This window comes from Pezoporus wallicus, unplaced genomic scaffold (assembly GCF_028554395.1).
Source record: "Pezoporus wallicus isolate ANWC-B61680 ecotype Strahan unplaced genomic scaffold, APGP_CSIRO_Pwel_v1 contig_7820, whole genome shotgun sequence".
Lineage (NCBI taxonomy): Eukaryota > Metazoa > Chordata > Aves > Psittaciformes > Psittacidae > Pezoporus > Pezoporus wallicus.
In genome coordinates this window covers 313,110-339,642 of record NW_026641900.1, presented here as the reverse complement: position 1 = coordinate 339,642, position 26,533 = coordinate 313,110, and the positions used below count along the sequence as shown (strand labels likewise).

General features: G+C 41.9%; 1 protein-coding gene across 1 annotated transcript in view; it reads left to right on the top strand.

The window, feature by feature from the left end:
• The window catches only part of NPSR1 (neuropeptide S receptor 1), a 52,498-nt gene extending 26,651 nt beyond the window's left edge, over positions 1-25,847 (top strand). The window contains exons 3-9 of the mRNA XM_057425754.1: positions 10,072-10,175; positions 10,474-10,567; positions 14,827-15,028; positions 22,678-22,754; positions 23,182-23,271; positions 25,193-25,373; positions 25,490-25,847. Coding sequence (XP_057281737.1) covers positions 10,072-10,175; positions 10,474-10,567; positions 14,827-15,028; positions 22,678-22,754; positions 23,182-23,271; positions 25,193-25,373; positions 25,490-25,583 — 842 coding nt within the window. The 3' untranslated portion in view covers positions 25,584-25,847. The remainder of the gene's footprint in view (positions 1-10,071; positions 10,176-10,473; positions 10,568-14,826; positions 15,029-22,677; positions 22,755-23,181; positions 23,272-25,192; positions 25,374-25,489) is intronic.
• The last annotated feature ends 686 nt before the right edge of the window (positions 25,848-26,533 follow it).

Genomic DNA, 26,533 nt, shown 5'->3' with positions numbered 1-26,533 from the left:
AATTGTTCTGTGGTCCTGAAGGACTGATTATGGTTTTCTTACCTTCAGCTCATTTCAGACATTCGAATCCTAATGACAGTTGTGCTATGTTTGGTTTTGGTTTTAGTAAGAGGTGCTCAGCAGACAAGCTGTATAATCCTTTGGGTCCAACAATTCGGCATTAAGGGCAGAACTGGATTTCTTTCTGAAGTGCTTAGAAAACACATTGCCTTTAAATTATATGGATTCCTGTTTGATTTCCTGTTTAAGTGCAAGCAGAATTGTCTGGCAGAAGGTATTCTTATTTTGCTATTATGCTATGTCAGAGTTTGGCTTCTGTTGATAAACAAAGGTAGGGGTGTGGAGTTTTCTGTGTGGCTTCTTCATATGCTGGCAGTGATATTGAGAGACAAGATTGTATGAGCACCGTACTGCCAGCAGTATGGCCATAATGGCTATGCTTTATTTGGAATCATCATTTAGGATCTTATTAACTCTCTTTAAAAAACATAAGTTTAAACTTTTGACATTAAATATATGAATACATCATTAACACCTTTTAGTCTATCATCTGCACTGCAGCATTTCTACTTGCCATTGAAAGGAAATGACAGTAGAAATAGCCTTCGCAGGCTTTAAGAAACCCTGAAAGAAAAACTAGCATTAAGAAGGTAGAGATATTATTCTATTCCTTTCTTGCATATTAAAGCAATGATATTTATTTATTATTCTGTTCTAGATTAGATTGTCTTTGTGCCAACAAACAACAGCAGAACACTTTTTCCCATCTTTTCAAAAGGCTGTAGGACAAAACGCTCAGCATTTTCATGCAGCGCTTCCTCACCTGTCAATCTGTATGACTCCTATTGATGTGTTTTATAGGTTTTCTGCGGAGAGTCACTTCCTTTAACTCCATTCCCTAGCTGGTTACCAAACGCTTACAAAGGTTTAGCAGGATTTATGGAATTTAGGTCAATGATATCACATATGACACTACAGAGACTTAGTTGTTCTAATAAGACCGAATGCTTAGGAGCCCATTTTGGCCAAGTTCAGCCCAATTACAGGAGTGGGATCCAGATGATGTGTAATGAAACCTTGAGCATGTTCTGACATTTCAGTATATTTAATGGAAAGTAGCTCAGTATACAATTGCATGTGCAACCATTTCCACATGATGATGATTTTACAAGGCAATTCTCCAGCGAATCTTACCAGTATGCTTTTATCCATGCTATCAGCAAACACCAGAGGAGACAAAGCAGGTACAAAAAAGGAATGAACATCATTCTACTGCTCTGGAATTGCAGCTCAATTTTTGCCCAACCTTAGGCTTGCAGTGTGCAATATTCCTGCTTGAACATCATGGTAATTTGATTCACATTTTGCCACAGGGGAGGAAAAAAGGCTTACCATTCCTATTTAGACTAAAGTATCTATATCAACAGTATCTGAGCCTACTAAGAGAAGATTGTTGGAAGTGCTGGTATTTGGTGACTAAAATGACCAGATTCCCTGAGCTACACCAACAGAAAATACACCCAGGATAGTCCCCATCTTTTTAGATGAGAATAATCACACAGCTCCTGTTGTGACCGAATATGAACATGCAGACCTTAAAATACTTAAGGTAAAAAGTTGCCAAAAAAGAATCAACAAGGGGAATCCAGAGGAACTAACAAAAGAAACTATGTACAAGATATTGGGGAAGGACAGAATTAAAAAGGACTTTTTTGGTACTTGGTATCTTAGAAGGTATATGTCTTCTGGAAAACACTAGAAGTACAAGCACCACTGGAAATAAATGAAGAGTCAATGGATTACAAAGAGTGTGATTTTAATGTCCTTTGTGGAGGCTTGTCCTCATTTTCCAGTGCATAGTTAAGACAAGCTGATCCATAGGATCTTATCTTCTCCATTACATCGAGGCCAGCCTCCCCATGCAGGTTCCCCCCAGACACACATTACTTTTATTTCCTTCTAATTGTTCCCAAAGGAGAGATAAATTAATGAGTAGCATTTGAAATATACTTTTCCAACAGTTAAATAATAGTGATCGAACCCTTCTTCATGGTTAACTTTGATTTGCAGATTCAGCCATGCGAAAGTCATAAGTCTATATACCTAGAGAAGCTTCATTCAAAACCTACAGCCACAGGACTCAATCAAACAGGAACCTTAGCTATGGTTTTGGCAGGTCTGCATTTACCTGTTGTGTAAACAGTTGCTGAAACTCTTTGTTCACACCTTTGTGGGAGGAGCCATTTTTTCTGAAGGACTCAAACCATAGAATTATAGAATCATAGAATCGTTAGGGTTGGAAAGGACCTTAAGATCATCTAGTTCCAACCCCCTGCTGTGTGCAGGGACACCTCACGCTAAATCATATCACCCAAGGCCTCATCCAACCTGGTCTTGAACACTGCCGGGGATGGAGCATTCACAACCTCCCTGGGCAGCCCATCATTGATGTGGATGACCTGGCATTACAAGCCAAGTCCTCCTTGCTCATCCTCCACTGCATTTTATGTGATGCTGCTGTTCCAGTTGTATGCCCTGGTTTAGTGGGTGCTGTGCTCCCTGTTGCAGCACTGCTGGTTCAGTCTAGGCCCTGTGCCCTCCCAGCTGTATCCCACAGCAAGGACGGGGTAAAAAAAGAATGGTAGGAAGAGATCCATTAATCAAACCAAACCAAACAAAACCTTAATGCCCTTCACAGTGGCAAGCCAGGTTGAATTTTAATTCCTGGGGACCTGCTAGGGAATCTGTTGTAAGTGCTGCTTCTTAAGAGGTTATCACCGTGTAATACATGCTGTTTTTAGCCAGTCACCTTTTCACCTGGATGAGTTCTGCAGTGAGGCTGGAGCCTCACTGCAGCCACCTTTTAGAATGTCTAGCTTAAAAGGGCCTGCCTCATCTCAGAAGGGGGGGAACCTCAGAGAAGGAATGTAAGAAAGGCAATAAATAAATAAAATGCTCACCTGGTGCAACAAAAATTCCTGTCACTTCCTGTGAGCCAGAAAGGGAAAAAAAGCATCACCTCTGCCACTGAAGAAAACCAGCACAGCTTTAGCTGAGAAGTGAACAGGTTTCCCCTTGACAGTTTTCAAGTGGGTTTTGTTTCACCCATTGCATTTTGTGTTCTGCTCCAGGCTGCCAGGCCTGAAGAAGAAAACACACGGTAGCAGCCCAGTGCACAGCACTAATACATATGGCAAACATGCTACCTCCTACATGCTCCAGCATAGCCACTGCTGCACAATAAAATGCTGGTAGATGCACTGCGTGATGCCCCACAAGAGCTTAGTGCAGCCCCAGGTTTTGCTCGCACATCTTCCCCCTGCTTTGCCAGGGATTCTCTGACAGAGAGCTGGGATCCTTGCATCATCCAGGCACAACCACATCTGTTCCACATCAGCACTTCTAAATTAGTAAAATTCAGGGTGAACAGGATCATGGCAGCCCCTGGGGGTACCAGCCATCCCCTCTATTGGCCCCATATCCAATGTTGTGCCCAGATGCTCTGCAATGCTGGAGCAAGGGGCTGCAAATAACTACAAATGCAACTGGAGGGACTGTGAAGAGGACGTGTAGGCTATCAGAGGATGGAAGTGTGAGGGTGGTTCCTGCCCTAGAACCTTAGCACCCGTGGGTACCCCACATGCTGCCCCCCACTGCATGGAGAGGCACTGCACAAGGCTCCTGCAAGCTGAATGTAGTAATTTTAAAAGGCATCTTCTAAACATCTTGCAAGTATCTTGTCCTACAGGTGCTCACAGCAGGTACGTAACCTACGTCATTATCAGCTGCTGAACAAGAGCAGAAGGCTGGGTACATTTTCTAGCTAACAGGGTCACAAAATTACTTCTAGTGCAGTGAATACTTGCAAAGCCATGTGTGGTGTTTGCAGTGGAAAGCACAGACTAAGGGAAGAATGGGAGTAAGGATGTAATGAAAGGAGCTGCAGGGGTGTCTGCAGGAGGCAAGGCAGCTTTCCCTGCTCTGTCCCCTGTGCCTGTCCTTGAGCCAACCTGCTACTTCAGCAGCCCCAATTTAATCTTAATTGCTTGCATTCTCAGGTCTGTAATAAAATCAGCTGGGGGGTTTTACTAACTTGCAAGGCAAGTTCATGGCTCTGGCTCTTATTAGCTGATGTGACACAGAGCAGCAGCGGTTGCCTCATCACTTCCAAAATCACAGACCTTATTGCTGTAATAGGGCAGTGATGCCATCTTTGGTTTAAAGGGTCTATCACTCCATTGCAGCAGGTGTTGGTAAACTGCTACTTTTGAGGATGTGCCCTTTGGGGATTGGTAGTGAAAGAAATGCACATGGTGAGGTCCAAAAATGAACCACATGAAATTCTCAGCCCTGACTAGGAGCTCACGCTGCCTGTCTTACAACACATTGCTGCTGCTGCTGTGCCTTGTGCAGCTTGGTGCCGTCAACAAAGCAGAACGAAACATCCCTTATTAAAATAGAATCACTCTGTAAGCAACATGAAAAGAAGGATGAAATTTCAGTGAGAGGCACAGCTTCACCAAGAAGTCATGAATCACCTCATCTGGCTTAATAAGACTGTTCTCATCAGGGGAAATAAATGATCAAACTGCAGCAGAGATGACGTGTGGAGCTTTTTAACCCACCACTGCTTACCAGCGAACTGCTTTCCACTTCTGACAGGGAGGACATCCAGCATCTTCAGGGTAAGTGTCTCTAAGGGAAGAGCGGTGTCAGAACTAATAATCAAACAATAGAGATACTTTCTTGCTGACTTGCTAGCACAGATTTTTGTCTTAACCTCCTTAGCTGAAATGAAAGAAATATCCTGAAGTCCGCACAAGGTGCACCCCTTTGGCAATGCCATCAAGACAGTAAATTCCTGTGAACAGATTAACTGAGACAGTTGTAACCTGTCTCTATTCCCATGCCAGATCTCTAATTACCTCCATTCATTTTCTATAATAGACTTCTGTCTCTGTGGAGGGCTGTTTTTTGCAATGAAGATTTGTTTCACTTACAGTAACAGCAAGCCTGCATTCAGATTTGACCCCTCCAAGGGCAGGTTTTGATTTTTCACCCCTCTAAGGGCAGTTTTTCTTGGTCATATGAGGCATCCACCACCCAAGTTGCTGTAACCATCTCCTGAACCAAGCGGTTCCTGTGTTCAGATGCCCAGAGGCAATGCAGGCACTCAGTCAAGCCCATAATAAAATAAAGGGATTTTGCTGAGCACAATGGAGTCTTGGGTAAAATTGGTTTTTAGGGCTCAGGATTTTCACAGGTTGATTCAGTACCTGCCACATTCTCCAGGCACAGATGCTGTAGCACTATATTGAGCATGTTTCAGTCTACCAACCTCTCTCTACTTTTCCTTATTATTGAAATCTCATGGAATTTTTCTTTTAAATTAGTTTCTAGAAACTCCACCTCAAGAGCAAACTGCTTCCATCCCCATCACACTAGTGCCACCTCTTCTCCTCAACAAAGAGTCATTTTGTCTGCATCATTTTGTGAATGTGCATTTGGCTTATGTTGGAAGTCACAAACTGTCACTTGCTGCTGGTTTTGTTTTCTATGAAAAGAGAATATATGTCATTAATTGATTTTCTGCCTATTTTTGTGAGGAATTAAATGAGCTTATGACCACACAGTTGCTTAGCAATGCAGACACAGAACCACAGCACACACATCACTTCTTAGTAAGAAAAAGAGTATTAAGAGAGCAGTGGCAATGACACACAGTTAGGAGTGAAGGCTGATTAGCACTGTTTTAGGGACCAAGCTTGGTGCTAGTTCGCCCATTCATCAACGAAACATTCATCACTGAAAGAACACTGATGTGCAAGCTGTGAGCTTAGGAAGGAACAGTGAGGTTACCAGTAATAATGAGGACACTGAGGTTTAGAGCAATATCTCAGCTATGTTGGTTTCCTGTACCTGATACTTACCTCTTAAGACATCAGTGGGGTAATCCAGTGATACACATTGAGGTGTAAGCTTGTCAAAAGCAACCAGGGAACATGTGAGCTGCTGATATCACATTGTTGAAACCGGCTGACTTCTAAACACTAACCTCTATTATAGCAATTTAAATTACATGACAAATGAGGATTTCAGGATGTGATCATGGCTGTATTTGTGTCTGAGATGATACATGGGTAAGGAAGATTCATCTACCAGTGACTAAAGCTCTACTGGTAATTCATGATCTATGTATCAGATTTATAGCACTGGCACACTGGGTCTTTGTGTGAAAGGGCACTTGTAGGCTAAAGCAGTCTTGTGAAGGTGTGAGAAACATGAAGTCAAGCCCAAGCAGTAAGAGAACAGAATAATGAGCACCACGTTCATTGTCCAAATCACTAGTGAAGGTTTGCACCAGGTACCTGTGGCACTGGCGCTTGCATGTATGCTTAGCACAGGAATAACCAGTTAACTGACTAGAGTGAACAGAAAACGTTGCACAGAAGCAACAGACTAGAGTGTATCAGGCAGAGAGCAGAAGCACACATTGTTTATTATAATTTGCAGGTTTGCTTCATTTTTGCTGCCTGATCTCCTGCATGAGGCACATTATTCACTTGGTTGCCCTATGTAAAGTAAACTGTGTCTGCATGATGAATTCTCTAAAGGTGTGCAGTTGGGTCAGACTGAGAGAGTCTGGTTCTTTGAAGAGATGGGATAAGAAACACCCTCTGGAGCAGGCAAGTAGGAGAGCAAAGGAATGAGAAAAGTTGGTCTGGTACTTGGTAGGATCACAAAGATGAGAGATTTCTGAAGCCTGCAGAGGGCATGAAGACATTGTGTGGGAGAAGTTTCTATAATTAAAGGGTATTGAGGAATCCAGCTCATTTGGCAGGCACACACAGCTGGCTTTGGCACACAGATGTATGTGGTGCTGAGGGGTACAAGCTTGGAGGAGGGGATGCTGAGCCCTTCACAGCAATCCAGAGACTCAGCACAGATTGCTCTTAAAAAGGTACCCCTGGGGGAGCAGAGCAGAGGCTGTCAGCACAAAGAAGCCGTGAAGTTTAAACCTTGCTTAAAAGCCTCTGCAGTCACCTGAAAAGCCTCAAAGAGTCTCGAGGGAAAGATGGTTTTGGGTTTTCTTTAAACGTCCTCAAGTCCTTAAGGCTATAGCTATACTGGTAGGTAATGCCATGCAGTGAGAACAGACTTGTAGCATGACAAAGATGGACCTGATATCCACACTGTGCATCAGGGGGTGGATGTCTGTCTGCTTTAGCTGAGTAATACCCCTATGGTCCCTCAGCCTGAGCGCTGGCTGGCAACTCTATGGTGTGGAGTGCATGAGGGGCACCCCTGGAGAGCACCTTTGGGTTGAACATCAGCTGAAGTGAAGGCTCATTCCCCTGTGGCTTCTCTCTCCATCACATGAGTCAGTGAAGTGGGGGCCATCCACAGGCTAAAACCCACATTCCCAATGCACATTAACGTTGCCTGATGCAACATGGGCATACAGTGGAAATGTGCTTTCGGGCCTGCCCAAATTGCTTACACCCAACAAGTAGTCCTGAAACCACCAGGACACTGGCCCATCTCTCACCTCACCTGCAGGATGCACCTCCAAAGCACAGTACTAATGCATTGGAAAGGGATAACAATGGTGGAGAAAAGAGGGAAATGAGGAGACAAAGGGTGTGCCTTCCCTTCTCCCCCCTTTTCCTCCAGAAAGCACTGAGATGGGCAGGAGGGAGAGCAGCCCCCACACCTTCCTCTGCTGCAGAAGCTGAACCCCTATTTATCACACACTTGGCGGATGCTCAGACCATCAAAAGCTGGAGGATACCCTGAGGTGAAGCTCTATTGATGTGTATTACTTTGAACCAATGAATATTTCATCAGTGGAGAGAGAGAGGATATAAATCAATAATTCAGGAGTAAGGAAATGGAAGGAATGGGTTCGAACCACTGCTGGAGGATGCATTTCACTTTTTGAAACACTTAAACTCTGTGCGTTATTCAAAGACCATCTTAATTCTATCCACCTACAGTCTTTTCAATACAGTCTTAAAGCCACTATACTCATCAGAGGAACAATCATCCCATCCCTCTAACAAATAACTAACATTTGAAACCTAACAAGGTTTCAAACCACAAACTTCCTTCTGGAGTTCATCTCTGATCCAGCCTCCCTCTAGAGGCAGGGGGAGAGGGAAGAGAGAGAAAACAGGGCTGGGAAACACCAGGAGAGGAAAGAACAATTAAGAGTTCATTGGATGATCACCATCACAAAGAGGGAGGCAATGTAGTTAATGTGCAACAGCAGTGATATTTTCCTCTGATTTCATTTTGAACTAAGCCTTGAAGAAAACAAGGAGATAGAGGATTGAAGAACAAGAGGAGATAAAAGATGACTGATGCAGAAAAAATAATGCTAATTTTCCACTGAAGCAAACCAGGTTGCTGCTTCTGAAACATTAAGCCAAGATCTCAGTTTGAAGTTAGAAATATCTGGAATATCGGGAATTCCAAAGGGCTTAGAAGAAACTCATTTTGCCAAACCCATTCCTGATTGCTTGGAAATACTGGTTCAAACTATTTACTGCTCACAAAAATATGTTTTGAAATCGTTGCGACATCTTGTTTCCAAAAGCTTACACTTCAAACCAAAACCTCCTGGTAATGGGGGTTAGAATTCCTTTATCGCACTAAACTTTAGGGCTAGTTTCTAAATGTGTAAAATGTTGATATCAAAGTGAAACGTTTTACCTCACCACTCTACTTTGTTTTTAAGTATGGATTGATGGTCCTTTTCTATGTGACTTGTTTTTGTCCTGTCAAATGGCACAAAATGTTTTTCCCAAACTGCTCTCACCCTTTGTGGTAATCCGCACAAGAACAGCAACATGCTGTGGTACTTGAAGTGGCAGGACACTGGATTGATGCACATTTTCTTCCATGGACAGCACTTAAAATGTTTATCCTGTCCTACAGGGAGAGAACTTCTGTATTATCTTGGTTTTAAAGACAAAATATCACCCATATGTACCACCAGCTTTTGCAATTCCTTTGTGAAACGTGCATTGCTGTAAGTGCTCACTTGTTCTGTAAGAAGCAGAACAAAGGCTGGAACATCTCCTTAGATTTTTCCACAAAAAAAAAAAAAAAAAAAAGATGGCCTGAGGTGTATTTATTTTGGTGAGTGCAACAGTACATGCAGAAGTAGGTTAACTTTAAGCTGACAAGGCAGGGTTAGCTATTAAGTAATTAAGTTTGTGAATAAAATTCTGACAAAGAAGGAGCATTTGGATATCCCCCCCAGGGTTTTCACAGGAGACATATTTCTTTTTACAGTGAAAGAAAAGACAAAGATACAAAGTCATCAAATAATTCAATATCTGGCACAGCTGGGATCAAGCTGATGCACTTAGACACTAACATACATCTTCTCCAGTGCTGTATTTTATCGATACCCTATAGAAAACCTGGGGGCTTTTAGCAGGCAACAGGATCAAGCCTACCAGGCAGTACCCTCCACATCCCTCATAGACAAGCCTGAAAGGTTTAGGTGTATGTGGGATTAACACCTGTAGATGATTTTTTTACACAGCTCTACTTCCAAAAACCAAATTGTTAGAGGAGGAATTGATCTTTGGTCATTTTAGGCATCTTTGGTATAGATGTGGGTATAGACCAGGACCCGCATCCAGTCTAGGGCTGATGTGGCCACCTCAGATGGTCACCTCACATCCCTTTATAAGGAACAGAGAGAAAAAGGCACTTTAGGGGTGCAGCATATCCAACCAGTCAGCTGAACCACTGCCCAGAGGGCATTGGCAAGTCCTGCGCACGAGTAACCCACTGTGAGCTCTGATGCTTAGAGGAATCTTGCCCTGTTTGAATGGACTGGCATTAAATTAAGAGAAGAAAATAAACAAACAGAACTCTTAAGTGCTTTCTGAGGCTTTCCCAGGTGCTCTAGCATCTGGGGCTAACCAGTCATGGTGTGACTGCCCTCAAGACTGGGTTTGCTGGTAAGTCCTGAGGGTCACACATGTCTCTGTGGCTCCTCTGCAGTCATGTGTTTGTTTCTTTTAATGCTCCTTCAGTTAATTTTCTTTGCAGATTCATTCACGGGAGTCATAAACATAATGACTGACATAATTTGGCGCTACACTGGAGATTTCATGGCTCCTGATATCATTTGCAGAGTCGTTCGCTACTTCCAGGTACAGAAACCTCATGCTCCCATGTATGCCCAAGCTTGTGCAGCTTTGTGTAGACATTCTGTTAGCATCAGAAGCACTAAATGCTGAAAGTGTTCATTTAAAGTCAAAACAATTGAATTAAAGCACATTAAATCTTTGTGGACAAGATGAAGGTGAAAATACATTGAGGGCTTTTTTATTGCTCTTTCCTTTTATTTTCACTAAAAGTTTTCAAATATCCCTAGGTCAGTGTTCTTGGTGACATTGTTTTCTGCAATAAATGTGTCTTAGCTGCTGTCTCATATACCTTCTGCCCCAGGTGGTCCTTCTATATGCCTCGACTTATGTCCTCGTGTCACTAAGCATAGACCGGTATCATGCCATAGTTTACCCAATGAAGTTCTTGCAAGGAGGTAGGAGAATTTCTGTACTTTGCTATTGCTACAGATATTATTAGGTAGCTTTTTTGCTTCAGAATTTGTAACCTTTTTGCCATGAATTATTCATTCCTGCTATAGCAACATTTGGACTCAGGTAGTTTTCTAAATGGCAAAGTAGCTGTGGTTTCAAGATTTATTAAGCCCTTCACAGTTTTTTTAAGCGTTGTGTTAGCAAAGAATGAAATGTCATTTTAAAAAGTGTAGAGGTTTTCATTATCTCCCAGAATTTTTAGAAGGTTATTGTGGGCAAAGGCTATCCCTCTTACTAGACCCACTCTAGGAGCTGCAACAGCTATATTGTCTGTTTATTCACATTTAAAAATAGATTGAGAGTGTAGTACTGAGAATTCATGCAGTAGTTTGATAGAACTTCAAAAGCTATAGCATATAAGTCTGGATATCTATTGTTTCTTGGAATGTTTTCTATTTGTTATTTTTACAGCACTCAAATATATGCTGGCATCTTAGCAGTACAATTTAAAGAACATGATTTCTGTCCCACAAAGCCAAAGTGAGACATTAAATATGTTGCACTGAGTGAAGAAACAGAAATAACAGGTGGGGAGGAAAGGCAATGCTTATGAGAACCGTGAGGTCTGGAAGAACCACTTTAATCAGACGCAAATATCATTCTTGTTTTGGAGTAATAATGGCTTTTGCCAGCCTGCTCTATTCAGAGGATCAGATTAATGGTCCTTCCTGGCCTTAAAAACCTGTGAATCCATCACAGCTGAGGCAGTGGTGCAGCTTTGGCAGATGTTAAGGCCTGAAAGCTTCACATACTTCTGTGAAATTTAGCCTCTTATTCCCCAGGGTATGGGCTGACTTTTTCAGAAAGGGGAGATGGATATCAAGGTTTTCTTGGTGGCCTTTGGGGGTCATGAAGCATTCTGCAGCTCCTGCTGATGCTGCACCAGGCTGGGGAGGGAGAGCTGTGCAACAAACCCACTGACATCTCTTCTGCATCCATGGAAAAGCAGCTACTGTCTGGGCTTAGTAAAGAATTTGGTGGTTAATCTGTGCAAAGCACTTTGAAGTTGGACATAAAACCCCCACCAACCACCTCAATTTTTTAGAAAAACCTTTTTTTAATTCAGTCTCATTCCCTACACCTATACTATATAGATGTTTCCTTTCTTTTTCCCATTTCCTATACCTATACCATAAAGAATTTCTGAAAGATTGGAAAGAGCAGACGTTGCACCCAGCTGAGAGGCAGCAGAGCAGCAGGTCATGAGCAGAGATAACACTGACAAAGCCCACATGGCTCTGGCAATGGCTGGCTACACACTGATGGGACAAGCAAAGACCATGTTCAAAAGGAAAAAAGGAGCAGCTGTAAATCCAAAAGAAGTATCTAGAAGTGTCTAGAGAGGTATATTTACCATAACAACTTCCCTGAACATACATAGCTTTTGCACCCAGCTATTCCTAACAGAGGTGTCAGGGGCTTTTGAAATGCCCTCTTAGCTATTCTGAGTATGGAGAACAAAGACAACCTTGTCGTTGGTGATGACACAGAGAAACCTTAACAACAGTTCTGAGTCAACCTGTAGCTAATTTTGTTCCAAATTGTAAAACTCATCCCTCAAAATGCTTCAACCAAGAAACAAAAGAGTTGTTTCTCCTTTCCCATTTTAAAAGTGATGTTTTGATGTAGCCTTGAAATACCATTTTGGGGAAAAAAACAAACTAAACCCAAAAATAAACCAAGCAACTTTTTGCTTTTAAAACATCAAACAATACCCAAGTTGGGGGTTTTTTAGGTGCAATGAGCTATACTTTGCATGACTCGTAAGAAAACAAACTTCAACAGTTCAGTATTTTCTATGTACTTTGTGAACACATAAATGACCACAGAAAGGGCAGATGTGGAAGAATTCTACATTCTAATCCTAAAGGTTCTGCTGTGTGAGGCAGCAGAATAATTCAATAACCAAAGGGGTCACTGAAAAGCAAATAAATAAAGATCAAAAAGAAAAAAACAGAGAAGTTACAGCAGAAGAGATGTTATGAATATTTCACCATGTTGAAAGGTACATGCAAACAGTACACAAACTAAGCAACAACAGAAGTGCTTAAGTAAAAGACAAAACCCAAATAGGTGTAAACTGTCACTTGCCTGGCTTTGAGCTGCAGATGACACTGAAGTCCATCAGATCGATTAGCTTCTACATGCAAAACTTTCCATTTAAAGAGCAATGTTGTTCTTAAAGGAAAATACTGAAACTGGTTGAATAGAACATTGTATTTCAAAGCTGTAATTTATTTGATTCCATTTATAATCGACACAGCTCCAGTTATATGATTTGGCTGGCATTTAGAGCGTATTAGAGCGTTTACAAGAAAACAACATAAAAAAACCTTTGCTTGCAAGGCAGGCAATTAAGATTAGCCTGATAAAACAAAAAGCTGCTTACCTAGGTGCTACCAGTGCCCTGTTGTCCTGGGTTCAGCACTGATACCACTCTTGCCCAACACAAATTGACCACTTCTCTCTGAATTATTCTACAGTGCAAAAAGAAAGCATATTATCCAAGTATAATCTTTTACCCCTAGAAATACACAGGTGGGCCCCACTGAGGCTTGTATGTATGTAGTTTAAGTAGCTACCTCACAATCAGAAATTCCTTTCTGTCAGGAAATATTTTGTGACAGTCTTAATATTCCTTCTGCTAAGTTTTTGTTCTGCTTTGGGAAACTTTACAGCTCTCCTCTGCCTATGCAATATTTATAGACTTAATCTAACCATCTCACTTATGTAGATGTCATCAGAGTTCCTTTAAGCCCTAGATTAGCAAGATTGTATTTTGTTGAACGTGGGTAGCATTTAAAAATGAGCAAGATAAGTGAATATTTGCAACTGATGTTTTATAAAGCATAAAATTGCTTTTTGAATGTTTCGCCCACATGCTTTCGTATTGCTCTTTGAGCTTCAAGGAGGAAAGACACTTGCCTTGATATGCATAATTTAAAGTGATTTTCTCTTTCACACAAAACTTCGGGTATTTTGTAGGACAATAAAGTATTTCAGCACCAAAGCTTCCCAGATCAAAAAACCTGTCTCCATCTGTGTCTCTCGCAACCTGACTCAGGAGGAATAACCGCTGCTGAAATCACTGGTACCCTACAGATCAGCCCTTTTCCCCCACATTTTTTGGCTACAGCTATCTGGATTTGAGCTGGAAGATGTACATTTGTGAAAATGAAAGCCTCGGGGCTGTCAGCTCCAACTTACTGATTTGTACAAAACCCCCTTGGTGCCACCAGGCATCATTTAGTTTCCCATTAATTTTCCCCATGTGGCAGTGGAGAAGGCCAGAAATCAAGGGGAAGCAGTAGCCCTAACTTACCAAGTGTTTTGGGATCCTTCCTCTCATGTTCTTCACTGTGAGGACCAGCAGGATCTCCTAGTAGGTGTCTGTTGTGGCAGGTAAAACAGGTCTGAGCACTTGAGCACCAGCATCTGCCCTGTCTCATGGTTAGCAGTCCACCCTTAACAAGGCTTAGACATACAACCATCAACAGGAGCTGGGTTTGGTCCCTGCCATGATGCAGAGAACTGCAGGAGATTCACATGCTTGTCAGAGCCAAGTTTCTTTGGGGCAGTAAAGTTGCAGCTGGTTGTGCAGTTTTGTTTCAATCCTGAACTGAAGCTTTTCTCTTTCCTGATAGGTTCTTACTTCAAGGTGCACCAAAATGTTTAATTTCCATTCTAAGGAGGACATTTCCCCCATCAGTACATCCAGTATGCTCCAACCTAGTTTATGCTTTAAGTAGTCCTTACTCTGTCATCTGCAGCATAAGGGCTCCTTGTTTTCTATCTCTCTGTCCTACTGAGCTTCACTTTGCTGTGACATGGTAAGAGTGTGCAGTAGGGCAGGCCTTCAGTCCTTAGCGTTCATTTGTGATGTCTTGCTGGCACAGAGGAATCATTTACATCTCTTGTTTATGACTTGCTGTCCCTCACAAGTGTCTTCCCATAGCGTTTTCAGATTCAATGGGCCCTGAGCATCTTTAAAGAATACATGTAAAATACAAGCCCGTAACAACATGACTATTTATCATGTGAAAGAGATGAAATCCCCATTCTCCTTTGCAGTCTTTTCAGCACCAGCCCCAAATTCCCTTTCTTCACCCAGTTCCCTCCTCCTTCCTGCCTTTCTATCAGTACTGCTACACAGGGCCTTGCGTGCCCACATTAACACTATCTGTTTGATTCTGTTGCACAGAAAGACAGGCAAAAGTTCTTATTGGAGTGGCCTGGAGCCTCTCTTTCCTGTTTTCCATACCAACTCTGATTATTTTTGGGAAACGGCAGCTCTCCAATGGGGAAGTGCAGTGCTGGGCTCTCTGGCCTGATGACTCCTACTGGATACCCTACATGACAGTGGTGGCTTTCCTGGTGTACTTCATTCCTCTGATCATTATCAGGTAAGCCTGAACCACAGTCAGCAAGCATGCGGTGAAAGTTGTCAAGTGTGCAATCAGCTTAACGCTTTAATTTCTACTCATTCATTACAATTTCATTTCCACACATGCCTTATAGCTGCTTTGGTTTTTATCAGATAATGTACAGGTCACTGTACTTGCTCTGCATATTCTCCATGCAGCATTACTAGCCAGAAACATTATCTCTGAAAGAAAGGACTGAATCTCTAAAGTGTGCTCACTTATCTCCGAGCTTCAGGCATGAAACATATCTTTAAAAACCCAGGATGAATGTCTAGTTATTATGACAAAATATAATTTTAATAAAAGAACAGGAAAACCACACTCAATGCTAATTAAATTAAAATTAACTGTAAGTGCTCTCAAGCTTCCTAGTACTAGGAGAGTGTTTCTTCACCAGGATGGGAAAGAAATCTCCAAGCGTCTGAAGCTGCCAACAACTCCTAATATACAGGCAAATAAAATCCTTCCCGTTCTGGAATGGGAAATCTTGGCTGCAAATATTGGAGACTGGTTTGCCCAAAATCACAAAGATGATCTGCAGCAGAATTAGTTTTAAACTGAGGTCAGCCAATATCCCAGTCTGTGCTTAGTGATCAGGGAATTTGATTGCCTCCTTCTGGGGTACTGCCATTAGCTGCTGTTAAACAAAAATTATCTAGCCATGAGGAGCTACCAATACAAAAGGAGCAGTCAAAAACAGATGTGGAAGGGGAGTGAGGCTTCTTAACTGGCTTGAACGGCTGCCAGTGGCAGTAACTTGTTCTCTGAGCCTTTTCCTTCCTTTCCCTTTTATTCTCTTTCAGTAGCAAGGTTACAGCAGGAGTGCTTGGTGTTCATTTCTTCTTAGTGGCAAAGACTTGCTGAGACTCCCCCTTTTCCCCATAATATGGTGACATGCTGTTAAGGCTGTGAGAATGGAGCTGTGTTTGCATATCCCTTGGATATCTTTCTTGTTCCATCTGCTTTTCCAGCAGGTGATGAGCCATGAGTCTTTCATCTGAGCTAGCACACCAAGTAAGAGTGGGTGGGGGCTTATCTTTTCTAGGACAAGGCTACATAAGCTAAATAGTAAAGGCCATATTGCAGTTTTTACTCCTATCAGTTCAGTTGTGCATTGAAGTTTCTTCCTGTTTAATCACAGATATTAGGCTCTGCAGCTCCTAATGAAGCATGTGGTGCTTGAACTCATCTAGCTGACAGGTTGGACAGGGCTTGGAGCAACCTTGTCTAGTGGAAGGTGTCCATGCCCATGGCAGGGGGTTGGAACTGAATGACCTTTAAGATCTCTTCCAACCCAAAGCAGTCTGAGATTCTATGACTTTCTGATACAGATTCAACACTGAGCAGTGTTGCTGCTTAGAGAGAAGGGACAATCTTTATACTTTGCTTATAAGACATCAATTTCCTAACTTTCTGTTTCTTTGTGTGTGTCAGAATGCACACATATAACAAGCAAAATAATGAAAAATTCTCCTTAAAGAAAGGACATTATAGCAATAGGGAAAAACTAGTCCCAGGTTGCCCAATTGCTCTTCTTTCCTAGACAGGATCACTTCTCTTTGTATATTCTCCTATCTTTTAAAACCAGCCTAGTTTTAAATAAAGCAAGAAATATTCTTGGGAACATGTAAATAAAACTGTGGGTGGATCTGCAGCCCAGCACTAGCAGCAAACAGAATGAACACACAGAGAAGAGACAAAAAGTAACTTAACTGTGAAAAGAAATAGAACAGAAAACTTTGAGGCTTGCTGCTTCTATGACAGGAGTTTTGTCATGAGTTTTCTCAAGTAGCTAGTAATCAGGATATTCTAGGCAGCATTTTAAGTGTTTTAGGAAAAAGACCCATAGCCTGTCCAGTTATCACAGAATCATAGAATATTTTGGGGTTGGAAGGGACCTTCAAAAGTTGTCTAGTCCAACCCCTCTGCAATGAGCAAGGACATCTTCAACTAGATCATGTCCCCCATGTGTGTGAAGCAGCTCTTTCGCACTCAAACTTAAAGATGCACATGCTTCCTATTTCAGAACAGCCACTCTTTTTTACATGGCATATATACTTGTTTGGTCAGAAAAAGCAAGCTACATAACAACACATCTTTTAGAGCTGCTGCCATTATGCTCCCCTCCCTCCCTGCCAAAGGAAGATATTCAGACTTGATCAGCTCTGTGACTTGCTTTACAGTAAATCCCCAGAAGCAAGAAGGCAATGAAGAAATGAGAAAGGCATGAAACCAGCATCTCATGAGATTGCCCTGACAGCTGAGACATGAATAAAGCATCCTAAATTTTTTTATAGCTTTAACCTTAAGCAACTTTCACCAGAGAAGTTTATGGCAGGGCAGGAATTTGTAACATTGGCCTTGGAGCCACAGGGCAGAGCAGTGCCCATTGCCCACTCAAACACATTGCTGGTTTCAGCATACACTGAAACAAATGCTCTTATGCTCTTGCCGGCAGAGATCAGACTTTTGACAGGTAATGTATGTATAAAAGGTAGGTAATATATATATAAAAGGAAATCTATAAACAAAACTGCAACAGCCCTGAAAGATGTAAATACTCAGGATATCTGTTCCCACCACTCCTTCACAACTGGAGAATCAGCAGTTACCAAACAGCCTGTGGTTCTGTGGTGAGTTATCTGATTATAATACAAACAAACAAGACCTGAATAATGGAAAGAGAATGAAAAGCTGTGATTGGATTTTTAACCCTAGCATGTGGTTATCTTTGAGAGCTGAGAAAAGAGGAGAATATTTGTTCTTTTTGTGTAAACACTGCCCTCCTCCCCACTCAGTGGCACCCAGGAAGAGCCACAGATCCTGCATCAGGTTCTTCTTCACGATGCTTAATTTACCCTGTTCTTCCCTTTTATTTAGACTAATCCAACACTATTTCTACAGCTGATATTGTCAACTTATCAAAACCCAGAAAATTCAGAAAAATTAACTGGGTACCTGCAGTAATTGTTTCTCCTTTATTCTGGGACAAGTGTCATCAGCTACAACCAAGATCATTTCTCCTATGCTAAGATACGCCAAGCAAAGCTCAAATGGTATCTGTGATAGTTGAATACCTCCAGAGCATTGCTGAATAGAGGTTAAATACAGGCCAAATCACGATTACAGACTGCTCTCCTGCCAATACATGCACTTGGCCCCCTCAGGTCTTGTGACAGGGACACAGGAGAGCTAGTGGGTTTCTGTTCTGTATCACTACTGTGTGCCAAACCAAAATTATATGCTGGCACTTGCGTATCCAGAAATTCAGAGTCTTTTTAGCTGTTATTCACAACTATCAAACATATTTTTTATATTTTAACCTGATAAATGTAACACATAGGCACTTATCTAATATAATTCCAAATTTATGTAGAAAAAAAAAAAAAAAAGAATTGCAGAAGTTCTCTTGAATCACAGAATATCCATCTGCTGTTTAAAATCAAAACTCCAAAGAGAACATTTGCTTTGGAGCAGTAGAAAAATAATTAGATGAGAAAAACCAGAATCAGCTCAAAGGAAAAATATGGAACTAAACCCAGGACATTGCAGTGAAATAAAAAATAGATTTAATAGAAGGTATTTGTCTGAATTCAATCAAATAAAAGGAATAAAAATACTATTAGTAAAAATGCCAAAGGTAATTTTTTGAACTTGATTAAGTGAGCATGATCATTTTTGCCCGCAATTTCCATTTCTAAATAGAAAAACTTAGATCTTGCACATATGTTCTAATATCTGCCCATCTATTCACTTAGCCATTACACATGCTTACAATGGTTTCTTTAGATGAAGTTAAATATGCCTTTTGTCTTTGGATAAATAGTACTGCAAATTAGCTACCATAAAATAACACAGATGCATCACTTTGCACAAATAAAGTACAAGGAACAATAGGCAATACTGGATGATAAATACAAGCCATTAGCAGGGGGCTTAAGTGCACTTTTTGCCATGGTAAAGCTCATTTTACTAGCAAATACTAAGGCTGGGTGGGACAATATCATAATGCAATCCTTTATTTAAAAATAAATTAAAATCCATTTTTAAAGAATGGGCAGACAACTCATGTGATTGTTAATATCAATACATAGCTTTTCCAGGAGACATTGTATTTTCCAAACTTAAAACGATCTATGAATTACAAATGAAGATGGAGTGGGACTATTCATGTTAACATTTGTATGACTAACCATAAGTCAGTTATTTACATGCATAAAGAATGCTGTAATTACCAATGGAGCCATATTAAAAAACATCATTAACTAATAATATGGTACAAGGAACATGCATCTTAGTCCTTCAGAATTTGGATCAAGCTACAAAGCTCAATTGTTTTAGAGATGCAAAGAATTTCATTTGCTGAGATTCATCCATAGTCAGAACCATATTCCTGTGTTTTCCTGCCGCCACCTCTCCAGATCTGCATTTATCAGGGCTAGAAAAATCCCTGCATTTTTAGATCAACAGCATGTCCTTTCTATCCTGTGGTCTTCAAAGCCTGAGCAGCTCCTTCTCAAAAGGGCTTGGGTTATCTTTTCATCCAGGTTTGACTACTACACTTAGGCTTGCTCTTTCCCTTCATTAATTTCTTGCCTGCAGATAAGGGGCCACAACAACTCATATAGTATTTCGATATCATAGTATGCATTAAAATAATTACAGCATGTGTTTATATAGCCCTAGAAATCCTCTATTCACTTACAGACACAAAGAAACCTGACAACATCTGGACCTAACAAACTGTACATCCAATCTCCCTGTGCTTTCAGCAGAGACAAGAGCATACAGAACACAAGCATGTTACATGTATTGGGAAATGAGGTTTGTGGCAATGTGTATGCTGTGCTTTTACATCTTGGCAGTGGAGGCCAAGCAGCTTGATACTGAAAGGAAGGAAACAAGCATTATGATATGGTCAGAATGGTGCAGACCACTGTCAAACACCCTCCTGTCCAACTGAATACCAGTTGTCATCTGTCCCCGCTACTCCTTGCTCATCTGCCACTTCATTTTCCATCAAGTGGGAATTTCTTCCCACCTTCTGAGATGTCACAAACCACCATGTCCTCCTCCAGCTGCCTTTTATAGAAAGAAAGAAGCTATAAATGCATTCTGTAAAAAACCATAACTGCTTTTCCCTTGTGAGAAAAACACAACTTCTGTTCCATAAGTGCTCAGTGCTCTCTTTTTATTGTTGTGGCTTTGAAAGACACACACAGATGCCTTTTATGATCTTAAGCTTTGGGTGGTGTATTTATGGAAACTCCAGTTTCTTAGCTCCGTGCCAGCATAGCTAGGTTAAAGAAGAAAAGAAGATTAGGCACTAATAAGATCTGGAGTCAGAGAGATCAAAGCATAAGGCATAATTGCAGCTGGCAAAACAGTCCCTGGCAAATGTTCCTAGGATGACAAGTGGCTCGTCTTTCCTGACACCCACCCTGAGCAGCTTTATACCACCTCTGGTCCCCTCCTGATAAGGAAAGATGGATCCCAGCTATAGAGAATAGAAAGATGAACAGAGGCAAAAGCACCACTAGAAATCTGCTATGTTGGCAGCACTTTAGAAGCTACTGGATTAAACCAGGAATTAAACTTTCCCCAGACTTATAAAAATGAAGGATTTAAATGAAACAGCATGTAAGCTCATATGTGAAATGCCAACTGAAGAAGACAGCCACTATAACTGCATCTGGTGAAAGGGGTCCTCCTATCAGACTTTGCAGCCAAGGAGAGAGGATTCTTGGAGCTGGAGGGAAAGAAAGTGTGGAGCCTGACTTCACAACTCAGTCCTTGTGGCACTTGGCTGGAAATAGAGAGTCTGACCATTTTGACTATGAGTTAAGCTCCTTCGTCCTGATGCTTAGGTGACTCTGAATGTGTTCTACTGGGCACATGTACGCCTGCAAATAAAAAGGTCAGGCTAGAGGCAGCAGGCTAGGGAGAAAATAGAAACAGGACTTCAAGAAGCTGGCTGGATATTTCTGGAGCTGACAACACTTATTGTTATAATGCATTCTACTTCATTGGGGCAGTCAAAAGAGAAACAATACGTGACTTTTTCACCACTGTCGGTACAAAGCGCAACAGACACTCAAGTGCACTAGCTGATAAATAAACAGGCTCTTGAAAAGACAGGAGATAAAAGGAGAATGTTCAAGTCAGCCGGGAGCCATGCTGGACCTTTGAAGGGGTAAGGAGGGCAAGCTGGAGGCTGCAGCAGATGCATACAAAACCCTCAAAGGGCAAGTACACTACTGCTCTGCTGCACAGCCCACACTGCATGTTGTATTTCCAGCTCTCACCTGCTGAGACTGGAAACCAGATGGCTCAAACTTATGCAGAAGGGAAACCTCCAAGGCACACAAATACTGTCTTTGCAAGTGTGTCTATTAGTTGAGGATGCTGTAAGAAAAACTCCTATATCAGTGTGAAAGCTCTAATAAGAATGTCTCTTCTGATAACAAAAATAAACCACATGACAGTAAGACACATTTTTGTCTCTATAAAACACCCTGAAGTAATCTCTCTAGTTGCACCTTTTTCACAGAGTCATCACTAAGGTTTATAGCAATTAATAGTCAGGCTGCCCCAGGCCCCCCAGAACGCTTAAGTGTATTGCAAACAGCACAGGAGGACAATTTCTGTTGTGATGCTTCGTTTTCACATCAGGAAAACATGGCAGCCTGAGTGCATTAATTGAAATATCCTGAAATTATTTTTGTCTTCCTTAGCAAACTAAAAAGGAAAACACCAGTCAAAAAGATGCTGTTGCTTAGTGATTTTAGCTGCACATTATATATGCTGGAAGAAGAAAAGGCCTCCTATTTTCTTTAATGTAAAATGCTGAAAAGGTAACCTCCTCATCCTAACCTCCTCATCCAGGACATGGGTTCAAACAGCTCCTCAGCTTGAAATAATTATTTTTACCAATTCTATATTAAATAAATTGAATTCCATGTTTGCTATTGCCTAGGGAAAGGTTGTAACTATCCAAGGTCATTGTGGACTAGGGAACTTTTCATCTTTCCTATTAAGAGTGTATGTATATTCCCTTCTAAAAATGGGAATTGTGATGGACCTGGTTTGGAATCATCTAACTCTTCCCAGCTACCTGATACTTCTGTCCTTGATTTCCACCCCAGGACCTTGGGGCCCAAAAGCGAGCACCAAGGTACTCTACCGCATTTCTCATGGATCTTGCCCCTGTCAAATTCCCCAGGGTACCATTTCATTTGTCAGCTTCCTACTCACAAAGTAACAGCAAAACAGAAGTGTACAAACATCAAAATCTGGTCTTTCCTCTTGCTTTCCCTTTTCCAGAGCTAGTGTCCTAGGGCTGGTACGCAGGCAGATTTGGCTTCAGCTAGCTCAAAATCCCCAGTGACCTCTTGCTTGTGAGATCTTGGTCAAATTACTGCATTCTTCTGAGCCTCAAATTTGACATCTACAATGTCAGGACAATAATAACAATTTCCATCCTGAAAACTCTTCAGACCTGCTATGCAGTCCCATCACCTCCATGAGATCTTTACACAAAGATAACTGTATTCATAGAGCACAAATGACTGGGGTGTCAGTTAAATTTACTGTGGCTCATAACACCAATGACTCTTTCTCTTCTGTAGTGTCATATACTCAATCGTGATTCGAACCATCTGGATGAAGAGCAAAGCTCAGGCTGTCATTATATCAACCTGCCCTGGTGAGTCTCAGCACACATGTGTGTCCAGCCTTGTGATCCAAATATGGCAAGTCTCCCCAAATCTGAGAATTCCTGGACATGGAGTGTTGCATTGGGTCCCCATCACTGCAGTGGAAATGGGGTTTATACAATGGCTCCTCCATAACTCTTTTCTGCATTATTTACCTTCTTTGACACTAAATCTCCTTTAGCGAAACAAAAGAAAACATCTGTGAGAAAATAATAAAAAGGCAAAAAATCCTTATTCTAGAGCTAGAATCCTTATTCCTAGAACTTTGGCCATTTCCATAATATTTTTTTCCTAGAATATACTTACACCCACAGTTAGCTGTGTTTTCACATGCCCTTGCAAGTCTGGATTTTGGGCAAGATCAGAAATTCCTGGGTACAGAAAGCTGTTTCACTAGCTGAGCTGCTCTTTTCCCAGGTGGCAAAACCTCTGCTGGCTGCACCAGTCGTGGGTTCATATCCAAGGCGAAGGTGAAAGCGATCAAATACAGCATTGTAATTATCCTTGGTAAGTGAAAAGCCCCCACAGCTGGTAGTGAGGGATGATGTTGACATTTGGAAGCTGGTTTTCCTCAGCTCCTTCCATCATCAGCACATAATGTGCAGTAGATGGCTCAGAGGACTTTTACCTTGACCCCCTCTTGCCTTCTGACCTTGTCCTTCCCCTCTCCTCTGGCTGATAAGACCCTGTTTTAGGCATCTGACATAAGCCTCAAATGAGGTTATGAGCACAACATTTCGCATGTATAAAGAAAGTAAAGGAGGGATATTGCCTAAAAGGAACGAAGGAAGGGTCATGTCCTTCCCATTCAGACTGCCAAAATACTTGGTGACTGAGTTGTCTTTTAGGCTTAGAGTCTGTGTATGGTAGTTAGGTGCTGGGGTGGTGCAAGGGACAGGAAGGAGAGGAAAGGGGTGCGTTGCCTGCTGAGGTGGAAAGGATGAGCTCTCCTTTCCTGACTGGGCAACAGATGACTCAGTGCAGGAGTCCTCCGTCTCCCAGGGAGATGACATTATTCTGATGGAATTAGGAGGCTGACATTCTATCTGGATAAATAAAGGCAGCGTCACACAGGGCTTGTGATTAGCTGCCAGAAACAGGCAGGAAGGCAACCGAAGCTATTTATTCCTGAGGGCTGACAGCCATCCCCTACCACTGAAAAAGAGATCACTCCTCTTTCCGAGGACACACAAAATTCAGATTGGATGATATTGTGGTAATAGTTACTGCTAAGGTGCTTAGCTCACTGTTCAGTGAGACAGGGGAGAGACCAGCCTGACTCATGCTGTTCAGAAGCCCAAGAACAACTTCTCTGTGTCCGGGCTTTTCTGCATGGCAATCAGAGAAAGGTTTGGACAGAAACAAATACAACTGCAATGCCACCAGATGTGGCATCCACTGACCTGGATGCTCAGTATTTCAAAGGACTTTGGTGATATTAGGCACCCACCACCTCTTGATGTGAAAACAGACCTAGGCACCTAACACTCACGGATTTCTTTAAAACCACTCCAAGTTCTGCATAGTCAGTGCTATGATCCCTGCACTGACACTGTGTATTGCAACTCTGCTGGTATCTGCTCATAGATGCTGCCAGTTTGCTTACTCTAGAGACCAGGAGAGGGGCTTACCTCTTCCTTGCACATTCAGTGAGTGCTCAGCTAACTGCCAAGGCAAAAAAGCAGGGTCACTCTGCTGTCCCATTTGGACGTCTGACTTCACAGATACCTGTACATCTGCAAACCAGGTACTTTGACCTTAGTTGACTGCACTGTCTGTCCCAGCTTTTCTGTGTAAATCTTGAGGGAAAAGCCTTTATGAAAGGAGATCACATAGAAATTTGTGAGGGACAGATTCATTCCCTATTCCTGCAAATAAAGCTAGATCTGTCGCCTTTTTATTTCTGCCACTGCCAAATGACACGTTGGTCTGCCATAATGTGGTGTGAAAGGGTGTCATTCCTTGCTCCTGGAAGTCTAAGAGGCTCTGTTTTAATAGGTGGCTGTGACAGCAGTGCTGTCACGGAGAGGCATTTTGGTGGTGTGTACATTTAGATTCGCTGCTCACTCAGGGGACCATTAAAAGAGCACTTCACTATAACTGATGATGTTTTAACTGGCTACCTATTTACCCTTTATGTGTTGTGTAGTGTTCAAAAGTGTCAGGATATGTCTAGAGGGAGCACTCTAAACACTTAGAGGAGCACACGTAATATATTTTATGGGCATTAAAATAAAAATAAAGACAAATAAAGGCACAATCTAATAACTATTCTCTTAAATAAGACCCTGAGTAAGGAGAGATGCCTTTTTTTTTGCATGAACAAATATTTGTGCGTTATGGCAGTCTCTCTATGCGTGTGTGATTACCTCTCTAAATAGCTGAACTATCTAATGTCAAGCTGTTCCTCTCTCTGTCTGTCTTGCAGCATTTGTTCTCTGTTGGAGCCCTTACTTTCTTTTTGATATCCTGGACAACTTCAAGATACTCCCTGAGACCAAAGAGCGCTTCTACGCATCCGTGATCATCCAGAACCTGCCAGCCTTGAACAGTGCCATCAACCCCCTCATCTACTGCCTCTTCAGCAACCGTCTCTGCCCCCCTTTTGAGTAATGCTCCTTTAATGTCACTCTGACTTTCCCCTAAGAAGGGAGGGAAAACATAAACACAGTGCATACAACTATTTTTGCCTGGTTTAATCCTAACCATTCCTTGTTTTCTTTAGGGAAAGAAGAACTCGAAGGCTGGGTGGAACTTCCAGGGATAGGAGTGATGGAGGGCAGGAGATGCAGGTCCTGTCCAAACCAGAATACATCTAACACAGACGATGCCCTGCAAAGCCACACTGGGACCTGTACCGAGGAAAGCAGAATTCCCCCTTGAGCCGCTTGCATCAGAGATGGACATTGAGTGACAAGAGCTTGCACTGTGCTGCTGTTGATCAGCACACATATTTGGGATCACCAATTCAGCTTCATCAATTGCATGCTGCCAGTGCCAAACTCAGTGCGAGGGGTTTGCATGCCAACATTGCGAGGGTTCATCTTTGCCCTCTGTTTTTAAGTAAGCTGTAATATATATACACATATATATATACACACTCCAAATTGCGAAAAACAAAACAAAACAAAACATGTAAATGGTGTCTACTCAGAGTCTTCTCTATTTTTCAAGAGTCACTAAAAGCCATTTATACTACCATCTGCTTCATATAAAGAGTACTCACAACTAATTACAGAGCAGGGACCCTGCTTAAAATGGAAACGTGGGCATTAAACAACAAGAAGACACCACCATCATTCTATGTAATTAGAGTGGTCTTTTGGGGACCTTACAGGGGAGCTCCTACATGGGGCACTTTGCCAGCACAGATCAATCTCTCCATCCACATAGCAGCACTTCCCTGACTCTTGCCCTGTGGAAATCATCCATGTTGCTTAAATTACGCAGGGAACTACACACATCTTTATAAAATCTCAGAGGTAGAAGAAGACCTGAGTGAAACCATAAAACCCAAATTACATTTAAGAAAAATTGTCTGTTTATGGCCCAGTCTTAAGAACTCATTGTAGGGGTCCATAAAGCATGGGCAGTCAGGCAGAGCTCCCCTGCATGGCACCAAAGCAGTCGGGCATCCCTTTCCCTCAGCCCTTGGGGTATTCTCCCATCCCACTGTTCTTAAGTGTAAGGAGAAACGTGCTCACCCAGGTTCAGTGGATGAGTGGGTGATATTGACCTCAGTGCTCATTATACTGTAAGGCAGCTTAAA